Source organism: Dipteris shenzhenensis, chromosome 9 (genome assembly GCF_047967505.1).
Source record: "Dipteris shenzhenensis isolate YYH24624 ecotype China chromosome 9, Dip_SZ_1.0, whole genome shotgun sequence".
NCBI lineage: Eukaryota > Viridiplantae > Streptophyta > Polypodiopsida > Gleicheniales > Dipteridaceae > Dipteris > Dipteris shenzhenensis.
The window spans coordinates 773611-791201 of record NC_141604.1 but is presented as its reverse complement, the minus strand read 5'-3'; the positions used below and the strand labels follow the sequence as shown (position 1 = coordinate 791201).

General features: G+C 44.3%; 1 protein-coding gene across 4 annotated transcripts; it reads left to right on the top strand.

Annotated features, from left to right (window-relative positions):
• The first annotated feature begins 11385 nt into the window (after nucleotides 1–11385).
• On the top strand, nucleotides 11386–16767 carry LOC147898046 (uncharacterized). Of its 4 annotated transcripts, none has more exons than XM_087379832.1 (6): nucleotides 11386–11824; nucleotides 12134–12334; nucleotides 12446–12516; nucleotides 12654–15371; nucleotides 15503–15638; nucleotides 15773–16767. In XM_087379832.1, exons 2-6 carry the CDS (start codon nucleotides 12184–12186, stop codon nucleotides 16615–16617), a joined length of 3921 nt encoding a protein of 1306 aa, XP_087235958.1. In that variant the 5' UTR covers nucleotides 11386–11824; nucleotides 12134–12183; the 3' UTR covers nucleotides 16618–16767. The 4 variants fall into 4 exon arrangements, with proteins under 4 accessions (XP_087235958.1, XP_087235956.1, XP_087235957.1 ...); XM_087379830.1 differs by having other exon boundaries at nucleotides 12651–15371; XM_087379831.1 differs by having other exon boundaries at nucleotides 12443–12516.
• Nucleotides 16768–17591: the final 824 nt, after the last annotated feature.

Sequence of the window (17591 nt, the reverse complement as noted above, 5' to 3'; positions counted from 1 at the left end):
CAATCATGCCAGGACAAGGGGATGACTTCGATATTGGAAATCGGGACATTCAGATTTTTAGCCGCAATGGGGTTGTGCGTAGAATATCTAATTTGCACCGATCATACATGCCTCTCATGTATGTTCTTTTGTTCCCTCGGGGGGAAGATGGTTGGCATCCATATATCCCATATAGTGATGTTCCTAATCACACACCATTGCACGAGATATGTGGACAGAGTTGTGTCACCCAGAGACAATACTACGCATATCGTTTGCAAGTGAGATATGATACAAATGCATGTCTTTTGCGTGGGGGTAGATTGTTGCAGCAATACATGGTTGATGCCTACAGTAGCATGGAAGAGTCCAGGTTGGTGTGGATACGAAACAACCAAGCTTCCCTACGCACTGAAGTCTATCAAGGGTTGATGGACATGGTGAATACAGCTGATGGGACACGTACTATGCTTGGCAATGCTGCAAGGCGTAGGGTGGTGTTGCCTTCTTCTTTTACGGGAGGGCCTCGGTATATGTGTCAGCTATACCAAGATGCTATGGCAATTGTCAGAAAAAGGCGCAAACCTGATTTATTCATAACATTCACCTGTAATCCCAAATGGCCTGAAATATCCATAGCATTGTTGCCGGGGCAAACTGCGCAAGACCGTCCAGATTTGACAGCCCGTGTGTTTTTCCAAAAGCATAAGGACATGATGCAGTCAATTACAAAACATAATTTGTTTGGGAAGGTGGCTGGATATGTGAGTGTCATAGAGTTTCAAAAGAGAGGTCTGCCACACTCACACATATTGTTGATATTAGAAAGTGGTTTCAAACCCGTGGAGATCGGTCACTATGATCGATTAGTGTGTGCAGAGTTGCTAGATAAGGCTATATTCCCAGAGTTGCATGATATTATTGTGCAGTGTAATGTCCATGGTCCGTGTGGTGCACTAAATCCATCTGCAGCTTGCATGGTTGATGGAAAATGCATTCATCATTATCCACGTGGATTCTCACAGACGACTACTGTTGGCAATGATGGCTATCCAGTTTACATGCGTCGCGATGATGGTAGAAAGATACAAGTGAAAGGGGGTGTGATTGATAATCGTTGGATTGTGCCATTTAATCCTTTCCTCTCCGTGAAGTACAAGGCACATATAAATGTTGAAATATGCTCCACAATCACTGCAGTTAAGTATTTGTATAAATATGTGTACAAAGGTCATGATAGAGCCATTATCAAGATGCAGGTAAATAATGCAGGAGAGCAAGGGCATTTGCACAACATAGTTGACGGCGGCATTGATGAGATTAGTAGTTACTTAGATGCACGTTACGTGGCAGCATCAGAAGCATGTTGGCGGATTTATGAGTATGCCACGCACGATGAAAAACCCGATGTGCAAAGATTGCAGGTTCATCTTCCAATGCGCAATAATGTCATCTTTCGAGATGATGATGATTTGCAAAATGTTGTAGGCAGGGAAAAAATCAAAAGACCACCCTCACGGAATGGTTCACTTATAATCAGTTGCAATCTGACGCAAGCAACTTGCTGTATGGTGACTTGCCAGACAAGTTGGTTTGGAACAAAACCAATAAGCGGTGGACTAGAAGACAAAAGGGAAATACCATAGGTCGGATGTACAATATTTCCCCCTCAACTGGTGAGCTCTACTTCATGCGTATGCTTCTTAATGTGTGCACGGGATGCAAGTCCTTTGATGACCTACGTACTTTTGACAGCCAAGTGTACCCTACTTTCAAGGCAGCATGCATAGCACGGGGATTGTTGGAGAGTGATGATGAATGGTTTGTGTTATGCAAGAGGCTGTGTTTTATCAAAATAGTGCACAACTGAGACACCTATTTGTGACAATATTGGTTTTTTGTGAGCCAACATCTCCTCGACTTTTGTGGGAAAAATTTTCCCTTGAGCTTTCGGATGATTTTTTTAATATATTGGAATCAAGTATGGGGAATTTAATTGGTTATCATGAACTAGCAATAAAGAAGGCTGTATTGCACTTGGAGCACATTCTTCAACAACATGGGCGAAGATTGGCTGAGTTTGACGGAATGCCTGTTGTAGATAGAACATCTTTGTTAGAAGCTGGAAATGGCTTATTGCAAGAAGAAAGAATGTTTGATTGTGTGAAAGAAGCACAGACTGCCCAGCAAATGGAAATGTCCTTGAATCACTGTCAACGTGCTGCATTCGATCGGATTTTGGCAAGGGTCTATGGAGATGGTGGTGAGGTCTTTTTTCTCGATGGTATAGGAGGGTCTGGAAAGACCTTTCTCTACAATTGCTTGCTCTCTCTATTGCGTGGGGAGGGGCTCATCGCTTTGGCATGTGCATCTTCTGGGATTGTTGCATTGCTACTAGCCAATGGACGCAGGGCACACTCACGATTCAAGATACCGTTGGAGCTGGATGGTACTAGCAGTTGCAATATTAAGGTTAATAGTCAACTCGCAGATGTTTTGAAGATGGCTAGGCTGATAATATGGGATGAGGCACCCATGACTCACCGGTTTGCTTTCGAGGCACTAGACAGAACTTTACGAGATATCATGTCCAATGAGCAACTTTTTGGTGGGAAGGTGGTATTGTTGGGGGGGGATTTTAGGCAAGTCTTGCCAGTTCTTCCAAAGGCAGGACGAGAGGACATTATCAATGCTACCTTATGCCACTCAAGGATTTGGGGTCACACTACAATATTGAAGTTGACGCAAAATATGCGGGTCCTTCAGAATGGTGATAATTGTGCTGAGCAAGAGTTCATGTAATGGATTCTGGACATTGGCAATGGGATAAATAGATGTACAAAAGAAGATACTGTTGTGATTCCATCGCATATGCTTTTAGAGACAAAGTCCATGGAAGGCCTCATTGGATGGGTGTATCGAGGGCTTGCAACTGTTTTGGACTATGCAACATACTTTCGAGAGCGTGCTATTCTTGCACCTCGAAACACCAAGGTTGATGCAATTGATGCTATGGCATTGAAGGCAATGCCCGGTGAGGAAAGGGAGTACCTAAGTGCAGACTCAGTGGACAACTTAGGGGGAGATTCCTTTTTGTTTGCAGTCGAGTATTTGAACAGTCTTGATCTTGGTGGTGGATATCCCCGCATCGGTTGGTTTTGAAAAGGAATGCTCCTATAATTTTGTTGCGTAATTTGAATCCTCGCCAGGGTTTGTGCAATGGGACACGGTTGATATGCAAAGAGTTTCACACAAAAGTGTTAGAAGCTGAAATCATTACTGGTAACAGTGCTGGTGATAGAACGTTTATTCCAAGGATAACATTCATTCCGACCAACCTTAAACTTCCATTCGACATGAGGAGACGGCAATTTCCTATCCGATTGGCATTTGGCATGACAATCAATAAGTCACAGGGTCAAACATTGTCAGTTTTGGGGCTGTACTTGGCGACACCGGTATTCAGTCATGGCCAATTATATTTTCACGTATCCGAGCATCAAACACTGTTAAGGTTCTCATTTCGCAGGGTGCGTCTGATGCCAGGGGTGAGGAGATGGATAATACTTCTACCACAAATGTTGTGTACAAGGAAGTTTTGCAATTGGCAACAGCAAGAGCTTAGGAGTAAGACATTGCTCTTTCAAGCCCTCCTCAGACTTTCTTGGGTGGAAAATCTTCATTTCGGTAATCTTTGTATAGCTTTTTTTAAGTTCTTTCAATATTCCAACTATCATAGGTCTTTGGGAATGTTGGCTATTTATACAAAGATAGAGTGAGACGTAATATTTCATGACTTTGTCCTTGATAATGTTTGGATTTATTTTTTCATTTGAGTTATGGGTTTGTAACACACTAGAGGCTATTTTCTCTTCAAAGCCTATTGTTTTTTTTCAGTATATGTAGATTGACACGTGCATTCTTTTTTTGCAATGTGATAGGATGTCTAGGCAATTCACGTTTGTCACCGAAACAAGAGCACAGGTGCAAGGTACATAGTTGCTTGACAACCATGTTTTATGTTGACACATTTAATAGTATAGTCACTCACTTTTTAGAAAATTGTAGATCCTGCGGGTTGGGGATCTGTGGAGAGCACGCAACTGTTGTTGGATTTGCTTGAGCTAGAGAGCTACCTTGGGTAAGAACTGTGTACATTGTTTAATGCTTTATTTTTGTTAAAACAAAAGGCTTTTTGGATTATATTTGAGTGGGAAAACATGCTATTGTTTGTGTTTTAGGAGTATTCCTGATTCAAGGTTTCTAATGAATCTCCACATCCACAATCCTTTGGATGGACGAGTCCATTTGGGATATTACGCTGTCCTGGCTTGCCGGCTTCATAGGGGTGATGGACCACAGACCATCACTGTTCGCTGGCTAGGATACTATGAATGTGTGCAGACACGAATTTTCTATCGAGGGCAAAATGGGGACTACACGTATACCTTTCTCAGCGTTGTTGACAGCCCTTTGCGTCTGAGTAAGTACTCTAAAGAATGAGTTGGGTTTTACCAACATACATATATAAAACTTTTATGGCTCAATAATTATAGTTCCTAAATTATCTTTCTATGTGATGCTGGTCCAGATACGATTGTTGGTACTCCGTTGTATGTTCGCAGCCGCGGCGGACATGGTGGATGTACAATGAATGGCCGTCGCAGGCTTTTCCCTGCAGTACATGGCCGCAGACTTTTCCCTTAGGGATGTTTGTGTGTGTATTGTAGATTTTGTATGTTCAGTTATGACTTTATTTTGTGGCTGTGTATTTGGATATATCAATCAGTTCTTTGATGTAGCTATTGCATGTTCAGACATGTGACTGCACTTTTGGATGTGATATTTTTTGAAGTACTATGTCATAGAGAAGTTTATTTTGGACGTGGCAGATGTGGAGTACATGGCCGGCACAGGCTTTTCCCTATAGTGCATGGCCGCAGACTTTTCCCTTTAGGGATGTTTGTGTGTCTACTGTAGATTTTGTATGTTCACTTATGATTTTGTATGCGGATGTGTATTTGGACATATCAATGAGTTCTCTGGTTTCACTTTTGGATGTAATATTTTGAAGTACTATGTCATAGATATTTTTTTTGGTTAGAATATGTTGCTGGTTTCAGACATTTTAGCATCTTAAGACCTAGTAGAGCAGGTCGCTAGCCCGTCATAGACGGGTCAGGTTACTCGAAAGAGTTTCACACGAAAGTGTTAGAAGCTGAAATCATTATTGGTACCAATGCTGGTGATACAATGTTTATTCGAAGGATAACATTCATTCCGACCAACCTTAAACTTCCATTCGACATGAGGAGACGACAGGAGCGCAGGTGCACGGTACATAGTTGCTTGACAACCATGTTTTATGTTGACATGTTTAATGGTATAGTCACTCACTTTTAGAAAATTGCAGATCCTGTGGGCTGGGGATCTCTGGAGAGCACGTAACTGTTGTTGGATTTGCTTGAGCTCGAGAGCTACCTTGGGTAAGAATCATGTACATTGTTTGTTGCTTTATTTTTTTGTTAAAACAAAAGGTTTTTTTTCGATTATATGTGAGTGGGAAAACGTGGTATTGTTTGTCTTTTAGGACTGTTCGTGATTCAAGGTTTCTAATGAATCTCCACATCCACAATCCTTTGGATGGACGAGTCCATTTGGGATATTACGCTGTCCTGGCTTGCTGGCTTCATAGGGATGATGGACCACAGACCATCACTGTTCGCTGGCTGGGATACTATGAATGTATGGGGACACGAATTTTATATCGAGGGCAAAAGGGAGACTACACATACACGTATGTGAGCATTGTTGACAGCCCTTTGCGTTTGAGTAAGTACTCTAAAGAATGAGTTGGGTTTTACCAACATACATGTATAAAAGCTTTATGGCTCAATAATTAATGTTCCTCAATTATCTTTCTATGTGATGCTGGTCTAGATACGATTGTTGATACTCCGTTGTATGTTCGTAGCCATGGTGGATGCACCGGATGTGGTGGACGTGGAGTGAATGGCCGTCGCAGGCTTTTTCGTGCAGTACATGGCCGCAGACTTTTCCCTTAGGGATGTTTGTGTGTCTATTGTAGATTTTGTATGTTTGGTTATGTCTTTATTTTGCAGCTATGTATTTGGATATATCAATCAGTTCTTTAGGCTTTTCCCTATAGTACATGGCCGCAGACTTTTTCCTTTAGGGATGTTTGTGTGTCTATTGTACATTTTGTATGTTCAGTTATGACTTTGTATACGGATGTGTATTTGGACATATCAATGAGTTCTCTGGTTTCACTTTCGGATGTAATATTTTGAAGTACTATGCCATAGACATTTTTTTTGGTTAGAATATGTTGCTGGTTTCAGACATTTTAGCATCTTGAGACCCGGCAGAGCGGGTCGCTAGCCCATTGTAGACGGGTCAGGTTACTCGAAAGAGTTTCACACGAAAGTGTTCGAAACTAAATCATTATTGGGACCAATGCTGGTGATAGAACGTTTATTTGAAGGATAACATTCATTCCGACCAACCTTAAACTTCCATTCGACATGAGGAGATGGCAATTTCCTATTTGATTAGCATTTGGCATGACAATCAATAAGTCACAGGGCCAAACATTGTCTGTTTTGAGGGCTGTACTTGGCGACACCGGTATTTAGTCATGGCCATCAATGCGTGGCATTTTCACATACCTGAGCATCAAACACTGGGGATCTCTGGAGAGCACGCAACTGTTGTTGGTTTTGCTTGAGCTGGAGAGCTACCTTGGGTAAGAACCGTGTACATTGTTTGTTGCTTTATTTTTGTTAAAACAAAAGTTTTTATTTGAGCGGGAAAACATGCTATTGTTTGTCTTTTAGGACTGTTCCTGATTCAAGGTTTCTAATGAATCTCCACGCCCATAATCGTTTGGATGGACGAGTCCATTTGGGATATTACACTGTCCTAGATTGCCGGCTCAATAATTATAGTTCCCAAATTATCTTTCTGTGTGATGCTGGCCCAGATACGATTGTTGGTACCCCGTTGTATTTTCATAGCCGCGGTGGATGTGGCGAATGTCGCAGGCTTTTCCCTACAGTACATGGCCGCAGACTTTTCCCTTAGGGATGTTTGTGTGTCTGTTGTAGATTTTGTATGTTTAGTTATGACTTTATTTGTGGCTGTGTATTTGGATATATATCAATCAGTTGTTTGATGTAGCTATTGCATGTTCAGACATGTGATTGCACTTTTGGATGTGATATTTTTGAAGTACTCTGTCATAGAGAAATTTTTTTTGGACATGGCAGATGTGGAGTACATGGTCGGCGCAGGCTTTTTCCCTATAGTACATGGCCGCAGACTTTTCCCTTTAGGGATGTTTGTGTGTCTATTGTAGATTTTGTATGTTCAGTTATGACTTTGTTTGCGGATATGATGGAAAGAGTTTCACACGAAAGTGTTAGAAGCTGAAATCATTACTGGTACCAATGCTGGTGATAGAACGTTTATTCGAAGGATAACATTCATTCCGACCAACCTTAAACTCCCATTCGACATGAGGAGACAGTACTTTCCTATCCGATTGGCATTTGGCATGACAATCAATAAGCCACAGGGCCAAACATTGTTTGTTTTGGGGCTGTACTTGGCGACACCGGTATTCAATCATGGCCAACTATACGTGGCATTTTCACATATCCGAGCATCAAACGTTGTTACTCAAGGTTTTCATTTTGCAGAGTGCGTCTGATGCCAGGGGCGAGCGAGGAGATGGATAATACTTCTACCACAAATGTTGTGTACAAGGAAGTTTTGCACTTGGCAACAGCAAGAGCCTAGGAGTATGACATTGCTCTTTCAAGCCCTCTTGAGACTTTCTTGGGTGGCAAATCTTCATTTCGGTAATCTTTGTATAGCTTTTTTTAAACTTCTTTCAATATTCCAACTATCATAGGTCTTCGGGAATGTTGGCTATTTACAAAAATATGAACTGAGACATAATATTTCATGACTTTGTCCTTGATAATGTTTGGATTTCATTTTCCATTTGAGTCATGGGTTTGCAATATACTACAGCCTATTTTCTCTTCAAGCCTATTGTTTTTTTCCAGTATATGTAGATTGACATGTGCGTTCTTTTTTTGCAATGCGATAGGATGTCTAGGGAGTTCATGTTTGTCATCGAAACAGGAGCGCGAGTCCATTTGGGATATTACGCTGTCCTGGCTTGCTAGCTTCATAGGGATGATCGACCACAGACCATCACTGTTCGCTGGCTGGGATACTATGAATGTGTGGAGACACGATTTTTCTATCGAGGGCAAAATGGGGACTACACGTACACCTATGTGAGCATTGTTGACAGCCCTTTGCGTCTGAGTAACTTACTCTAAAGAATGAGTTGGGTTTTACCAACATACATGTATAAAAGTTTTATGGCTCAATAATTATAGTTCCTCAATTATCTTTCTATGTGATGCTGGTCTAGATACGATTGCTGGTACTCCGTTTGTATGTTCGTAGCCGTGGTGGACGCGGTGGACACGGTGGACGTGGAGTGAATGGCCGTCGCAAGCTTTTCCGTGCAGTACATGGCCGTAGACTTTTCCCTTAGGGATGTTTGTGTGTCTATTGTAGATTTTGTATGTTCAGTTATGACTTTATTTGCGGCTGTGTATTTGGATATATCAATCAGTTCTTTGATGTAGCTATTGCATGTTCAGACATCTGTCTGCACTTTTGGATGTGATATTTTGAAGTACTCTGTCATACAGAATTTTTTTTTGGACATGGTGGATGTGGAGTACATGGTTGACGCAAGCTTTTCCCTATACTACATGGCCGCAGACTTTTCCCTTTAGGGATGTTTGTGTGTCTATTGTAGATTTTGTATGTTTAGTTATGACATTGTATGGGGATGTGTATTTGGACATATCAATGAGTTCTCTGGTTTTACTTTCGGATGTAATATTTTGAAGTACTATGTCATAGACATTTTTTTTGGTTAGAATATGTTGCTGGTTTCAGACATTTTAGCATCTTGAGACCCGGCGGAGCGGGTCACTAGCCCGTCGTAGACGGGTCAGGTTACTCGTCTTTATATACGACTTGACTCGGTCTCGTCACACTGGTTAGAATGGTTTCACTTTGCTTTTAGTAAGAGCTTGTTCACGCGAAGGGGGTGTTTGCAACCAAGTACAGCTCCAAATTTGAAATTGGGCTCACCTTGGAGGGAAAACCAGGTTGCTCCTTGAGCAGCTGCTCTGGAGTAAGGGTTGTCAACCTCGACGAGGACAAGCTGGTTTGCAAGCCAGCCTTCCTGCGTGAACAGGCCCTAAGTTATTATATGAAATCGAGTGTGCGCTTTCTCCGTGACCCAGGGCACGTACACAGATTTTATGGGCCTAGTGCAAAAACGACGTGCGAAGAAAATGCGTAGGTGGACATTGAATAGGGACGGGGGTTCAGACGAGGAGCATGGGTTGCAGACGTGGAGTTGGAGGATCTTTTGGCAGATTAAAGGCAAGCTCTTCGCTTTAGTCAATTGCGGATTTGCTACGTGATTCCTTGCGGGCAAACGATCCATGAATGCTGGCATGGAGATGAAATGTACGCCGTAAATAAAAATAAGAAAACGGCAAGTAGAATCCCCATGTATAGTTTTAAAGATTGTTGGTAGACGAATCATTAAATGCGGGGCTGCTCCGGGGCTGGGTTCCGCAGCTAGCTTCCAAAATGTCAGCACATATCGAAAGCTACTGATAAAAGGTTCACAGTGCACACAGAAGTGCATCTTCCAAGATGGAGCCCGAAGTTCAAACTACTTTTACAGTGCAGTTGAACGCTTTTAAACCCTTATTATTAGCCGCTTTTACGTTCCAACGTTCGGTTCAAATCAAAACGGAGCAGCGGACCGGGTTGGCAATTGCGTCGAGACTGGACTGTGGACTCTGGAGCCTGGAGATGATCCGCATTCCGCAGGCCAGGAATTTTGCGAGATCAAATTTAGGGAGGGGCGAGTGGGCCTGATCAGGCAAACCATTGGTTGGTGTGCGCATGTGCAGAAAGCCTAGTCCTTTTGGAAGCAGGTGGCAGCCTGCAGCCCTGGGCCGTCGTGTTGAGAAAGTAGTTAGACACCTTGCCAAAGATTGATGCAGCTTCACGTGCTATGGCAGGGGGGCACATGGGTTGGGGCAGCCGCCAGCGACATAGCCTCAGCCTCAGCCTCTGCGACAGGCCTATTTGCTATATATCCAATGCATTTCACTCCACATGCATCATCGTTCCCACCAATAATTGTCGTGTTTTTGCAAAATTATCCTTTTGCCTGGAGGACATGATAGCCATTGATTGCCGATTTTTTCAGATTCCTGATATTTGGCTCTGTTTTTGAACGCTTGGATGATGGTTGCTCGAATCTCGATCTAGACTACATCCCGAGTCCGTATCCTCCGATTTTTTTTCCCTGCAATCCTAATAATGGAGGTGTACTAACAGTCGTCTTGACCCAGCTGATAATGGAGGTGTACTAACAGTCGTCTTGACCCAGAAGACGTGCTGTGTAGCCTCCAATCCGCACGCAGATTTTCAAAGTCATGGTGTGGGAAGAATCTAAAAGACAGGCTGCAACTCAGAAGTTAGAACCCAAGTTGCCTGCAGGGCCATTACAAAGGGTAGAATGGTCATTGCAAACGGAGGTGGGCATTGGGCAAATCCAAACTCAAAATCTCAAGTGGAATTTGGGACTTGAAAACAGCCTTCCTCCAAGTTTAAGGGCTCGTGAAGGGATGTGCACCTGTGGGATAATGTGCACGGTGCATCTCTGATCTGTAGAGCTTCACTCTTTTCCACTTTCGGTAACCCACGATGGAGACACGAGTCCTTGCCGAGCCACGCAAGCCACAAACAGACAAGCTGCACTGCTGCAACCAGATCAACAAACGAGCCCAGGACCGTTTCACTCCAGTCTCAAGTCTCTCTCTCTCGTCGGTTGTTGGGCTTGGATAGGGTGCGAATAGCAGCCACGTTTTCTACTTGATAGTGAGGGAGTGCGGCCTATACTCACATTGGTAGAACCGGCTAGATTTTAGGTAGGACCGGCTGTGTTGAAAGGTTACCTTTACGTTCATTGGTTGCAGAAAATGTTTTTCTTTAGTACAACTTGGTTTGGAAGTTGGGTAGCCCTTGCTTGTTTGGTTGCAGCCTGGAAGTGGGAACTACTTTCACGGAAAGCTACGGGGCTGCACAAATATATATTGTGTGGTTATACGACTGATTCGACGGTAAATTAGAGTGGGCTGTGAGGAATGCTTATTGTGCTTCTTCGTGCGAATTCATGGAATGTGCGCAGCCTAAACGTACATCGTCACTGGCAAAAACAAGCTGAAATGCGCATTGCGCATACTCCACTAACTCTAGCTCACACTTAATTGCAGTAAGCCGGAGTCAGGACCACTGCTCTCCTCGCCGGCCTCTTTATGTCCTCTCCAAACACCACATGGTCACGGCACATGCCCCTAGCTCGTGAGTCGTGCCTAACCTCAAGAGATGGCGCCCATTATGATTCTTCGAGTCATTATTCCTAGCCCCAACTTGTGAGGTCTCTAGAATGCTTCTCCGTGCAATTACACGCGATTGCAGCTCGCCCATTGCAATGGCGATTGTTGAGTGTTTCACGGTGCGATACCGGCCTAAATAGGAGGTGGTTCATTCTCGTCTCCTGGACCTCTAATTCTGCGAATATGACTCCCACAGCTTTTCCAAGTTCCGATATCTCAGTGGCCGTCGCTCTGCCCCCATCATCGGGCAGTGTATGCAGTGTTCGTGCGATTCCATTCGTGCTCTCCCAGCTAGTTTTGATCCGGTAAGTACCTTCAAACATTGTGTTCTGCTTTGTATTGAAAATGCAGCCTGAAGCAGTTTTTAATCCAGCAATGGCGAGTTAGTTGCCGTTTCCTCGAAGAGTGCCAGGTTGGATTGCGTTTTATGTTAGATCAGGCTCTCTTACATCAGTATTTCTTTCCCGAACATACTGTCAGATTTTGACATAGGCTGCGTGCCATTTTTTGTATAGTTCCAAGCGAAGTTGAGGTGCAATCCACTGTGATAGTGGGTTTCGAAGCCACATTGAGGCTGCGGTTGTAACGTCTGATAAACCTGCTCTGGGTTGCAGATTTCGTAGATAACAGCAGAGGCGAAGATAACAGTAGTAAAGCTTTCACAATGTCTACGAATAAGCTCCTACAATCACTTTCGGAGGATCCCCAGCTGGAGAAGCAGATTGGGTGTATGGCAGGGATTCTCCAGCTCTTTGATAGGCACCAGGTTCTCACAGGGAGGCGTTTATATGGACACAAGCGAATTTCCTCTCCAGGTTTTTCTTTTGACGAAGTCTCAGTAATTTCTACTTTAGTAAACGACGCTGCAAGGAAGATTTTATACTTCTCTGAAAATCTGAGTTGATTGCTTTGTGTCGTTCTAGCAGCAAGGTCGAATCCCTCATCGAGTTGCGGAAGCCCTGGGAGTGAGGGGAACGGATCTAACAACCAGAATTTGGTAAGTGCCTTCCAATTCCGGCAAAATTATATTAGGAAGTTCTACCGCATCAATTTTGAAGAAACCATTCAGTTTTAAGGTTAGTGTGCTGAAAATGGCCTACAATTAAGGATAGTGTACCAATGCGTTTTCAGCAGTGTGCCGAAGACATACAGAAAAATGCACTTGTGGGTTTGAGAATGCCAGTGGATGCGAAGGAAGGCCCCCCACTGGAGAAAAGGGACCTTACAACACCTCCAGTATGTAAAGGCAACACAAGATCATCGGAAGAGAATCGAGAACAGGCTAGAGTGTCTTTCGACATGAGGGGCTCAATTTGTTCTCCGCGTAGACTCGACACTTCCCGATCTTTACAGGAAGGCAGGCTATTTCATGAATCCAAAGTGTTTCCAAGGAAGTCAGTTGACACAGCTGAACGTAACAAAGGGGAGCAAGGATGTAAGGATTTTCCAACTGTTCCCAGGAGATACGAGCCGCCAACAGCTCCTGTTGACATCGGGGACGTGGTTCGAGTCTCTTTCGAGAAGGAGCAGGCAAAGGTAACTCTCGAGAGAAAAGTTGGGGACAAAACAAGCAACGAGGCAGGTCTTGGTAAAGCAAATGCGGCCAGATTACAATCAGCAAGTCGACAGATGCAAGACATTAAGAATCCTAAAGATGCTGTTTCTTTTGAAGAACTAGCCGTGCCCCTCTCGGACGGGAAGGATTTGTCCAATCCATTAACAAAGCCGAAAGATTTTAAGAGGACCACCATAGATCTGAACAAGTCGCTGAAATTGCTTGCGAAGTTCAAAGAAGCTCCCTGGAACTTCGCAGATAGAAGGGACGTGCCCCGGTGCTCTCTTGATCTCAAGGATGGACCGAGGTTTTCCGTGTCTAAGGAGCCCTCTCGTAACTCTTACTCTTACGATGATCGAGAATCTGCGAGGGCGTCCTGCGTGGATTACAAGGATTTTAGGAGTGGACAGAAATTCAAGGAAACTCCAAGGTTATCGCTAGACGGAAGGCTTGCTTCCTCTGCAGGGTTCAAAGGTAGTGGGAAACTGATGGACGATGAAGCTGCGAAGTTATCGCCCATGAACAGTATTGACAGGAAACTTGCTTCCCCGCCTATCCTCAACTTGAGGACGGTTTCCTCCAACAGTGATCCCGATACCGGATTTCTTCATGGAAAGCGACCTTCTGGCAATGTGGTTGCTAGACTCATGGGCCTCGAAGAAATGCCGATCCCTGACGCTGGTTCGCCATCAAAGGTCGACCCATGTAATAAGCATTTCTCTGAGGCCAATGTGCAACCCAACTATGTGCTTTCAAAATCAACCGATAGTCTAAAAATGGCAGATGGTAGAGTGAGCCCTTGCTCAAATGTCAGCCAGACTGGAAACTACGGGTTCCCCTCCTTTTACCCTAGTGGCAAGACGGAATGCTCACTAGAGCCCGAACCGCTTACGAAGAGTGTGAGGCCACCGTTCAAGGTTGGGCAGACCTTGGCACCAATTACTCTAGCTGAGGATATTTGCAACAGATCGAGGGCAAGTGCGGATTTGCGTTCGGAGGTCGTAACCCCTACTTTGAAGCTACGTACCCACATTGAGGAGGTGCCAAGCAAGGAAATCCTCTATAAAGAGGTCGAGAAGAGGCTCAGATTATTGGGTTTGCAGAGTTCCGACAAAGATTTGCTAGTCCTTATGGATTTGCTGGAGGTTATACAGTTTAAGGAGCATTCTCATGCTTCATGGATGGATAACCCAGAAGGACAATATAGAAGAACCGGGAGAGAGCAGCCATCAGTCGCTAATGATTGCTTTGACGTACAGCAAGATTTGCTAAGGGTGGAACACGGAAGCCTGGAATGGAGAACAAAGAAGCTGTATGAGCCTACGATTGACTGTAGCAGATCCCCACTCAAAGTCTACAGGGCAGAACGCAACAATGTTAAAGCAAGTGATAAATGTAACGTCCAATTATCCAAGCCTGAGGTCAGGTCTGGTAGATCACGGTGTTCAAGTCCAGATAGATTGCCTCATTCAGGGGCTACGCGGCCTCGGTCCGCTGGATCTGCCTCCAGCTCAAGGAAGGCCAGTATTGCCATCAACGTCAACAAACCAGAGAGGGCTAGCAGGTCCAACAATGCGGCACGTGAAGTTGGAAAGAATGCACGCACTTTTTCAGACTGCGTTCCTCCTAACCGAAATTCTTCAAGCCAGAAGCGCAATCTATTGAGCTCGAAGCCAAGCTCTTCTGCTGGGAGAGGTCAGTTTCTGGAAGCCCAAAACAGATCCCAGAGGGAGAGCAAGAAGGTCGAGGATGCCAGAAAGGGCAAGGTCTCACACTCCCTGATGAAAGATAAAGAAGAGAGCAGGTCTAATCTAGTTTCTTTGAAATCGCACTCTGTTAGCAGAACTAGCATGCCATGTCTTGCAAAGAACAATTCTCCCGCAGATCGCAGGTTACAGAATCAGAAAGCAAGATCCAATAGGAACACATCCTCCGAAGTAAAAATGGATGAGAAGGCAAAGGAGGCTCACAGGCTCAATTCTTACGTTGGATCATGTCCTGAAAAACTTGATTTGGATAAAGCTATCCAATTTTCTGAAGGTATAGGGAGAAATACATTCTCTACAGATAATGATGGAAGACCTTTTGACATGGAGGCCCATGAGAAGGATGTTTCTGACTGCGACGGGAGTCCAGAATTGCTTCTAAGAGACCGTGTTTGGATCGAGCCCGGCTCAGAGGCAGGGCAGAGGGCTTGCTCATATGTAAAAGAAACTGGGGGATCATGTTGGGGTAAAGAAAAACCGAGCATTTATGCCACGAGCGATCGAGCATCGCAACTTTGGGAGAAGCAACAGGTGTGTGCTTCCCAGATCTAAATTTACACGTAGTCTTAGTTTCCAGGGTGATTGCTAAATCTGTTGTAAGTTGTAAGTTGTAACGATTCTGTGAACAACTTCATGAGATATTTGGGGTCTCTTCTGTGCAGAATGAAGACACAGAATCTCAAGATAAATCAACAGGAATGTCCGAGCAGCCCAGCCCCGTGTCTGTGCTAGATTCCTCCTTTTATCAGGATGATAGATCTCCAATAGCATCTGCAAAGTGTTGTCTGAAGTTCCAAGGTTGTCTTAGGCCAACCAACACTTTCGGAATGGGATTTTCTTTGTTTAAAGCTCGGTTTCCGGATTTTTCACTTTTCCAGAGGCGTGTATGCTGGTTATCTCACGATCTCCTTCGCGTGTTAACTGGCTTGCAGAACTGGACCTTGTCAAATATGACGCTGACAACTTGGATAGCTGGAACATCTCTGCCCGAGCTTCAGGAACGGAAGCTGAAGACGGTCACGACGATGGGAACGTTTTCCTGGCAAACAAATCCTTCTTGGCAGAGGAAGCAGAAAGCCGGGAAAATGAGTACGTTGCTGACAACCATGCCGATTCGTCTACAGCTCTGGAGTACGTGCGAGAGATTTTTGCAGCTGCTGAACTGACGGTATCACCGCAGGACATGAACAAGTCTGGCTTCTCGTCGGTTTATGCGTTGCAACCAGAGCTTTTTTCAATTCTTGAGAGTAGGACACAAGACAATGGCAAGCAGCAAAGATGGGAACAAGGTGAGGGAAAGGAGGTATGGGGGCGCAGATTATTGTTTGACGCTGTGAATGCAAGCCTGGGAAGGAGGCTACACGAGTGGATACTAGCCCAACAACAGCCGTGGATCCTGCAGAGTTTGCGTGTGTCACGGACGGTACAAGCATTGATGTTGGGCGATGAGAACACCACCAAGACTATGCTGCTCAAGGAAGTATGGCAAGATATAATACGAAGTCGGAGAAAGCGGGAGGTGACCTCCGAATGGGAAATGGAGGTGGATACCACCAACAAGGCTAGCAGCAGTTGTAGCAGCAGCAGTAGCAGCAGCAATGATAGTGTAACGAGGTTGCTGGAAGAAGATGTGATGATGTCGGAGAGCATTAATAATAAAGAGCTCCATCTGATAGTGGAGAAGGGGGAGGTGGCTGTGGAGGTGGAGCGTTTGATCTTCAAGGACCTCATCCACCAAACCATTCGAGACCTCCTCCTCCTCCAACGCCAACATTAACGCTTCTTCACCATCCCTCCTCTTCTGCGCACAGCCACACCCATCCTGCCTCGTCTTCCCTGTCACCCTCCTATTGTAATTTTGGTGTCAGCTTGGGGTTCTGAATTCCCAAAAACGTACCTCCTTGTATACACTCGCAGAATGAATCAACTATAGTACCTTCGCTTCATGCTCATCCATTAACACCCCGTTCCCTTTCTTAACCGTCCTAATAAAAACCACAAATATATCGTTTCATGAACTAGTGGCACGGTAATAAAAACCAACGTGAATTAAGGTAGGTTCCATGTCCTTTGTCATCATTTCCTTAAATGAAAACAATCAAGGTGAAATCAACATGGAGGAAAATCAGGTTTGCTTGCACCACTTTGTTATCCCATAATAAAGTTCCATTTCTAGAATTGGATGCTAGAAATAGTATCAAAGTTAAAAGAAATAAAAAGCCCTCACTCAATTATATTATATTGTCTTATGGGAGGATATGGGTGGGGACTTGGTAATGCCTTCATTGAAAGAGGGGCTCTCTCCAAGGATGTGAACTCGGGATTGGTTAAATTGTTCCCAAGGTGTCAAAATAGGTTGCATGTTGGGGATTGGAGGGCTATCCCCATGTTGAATGCCTCCTAAAAATTATGGCTAAGGCCCTAGCCATGCGGATTAGGAGGTTTGCTTTGAGTTTGTGGATCGAGAGATATGTGGATTTATCAAGCCTTGGGACACTTCTGAGAATATATTGAATGTTTCCATAGGGATAGCTTGCGGATGTTCTCGAGCCTTCCCTACCTAGCAAGCAGCTCATAGCCAAGGCACCTAGCAAGTGATGAAAACGCTTGGCAAGCAATGGAAACATCGAGCAAGCCCTCTTTGGAGTGGACTTGGATAAAGCCTACAATAGAGTCTATTGTGTCTTCATCTTGGTTGTGCTGGATAAACTTGAGGGGTTCATCAGAGTAGTGTTGTCTCTCTTTGCCAAT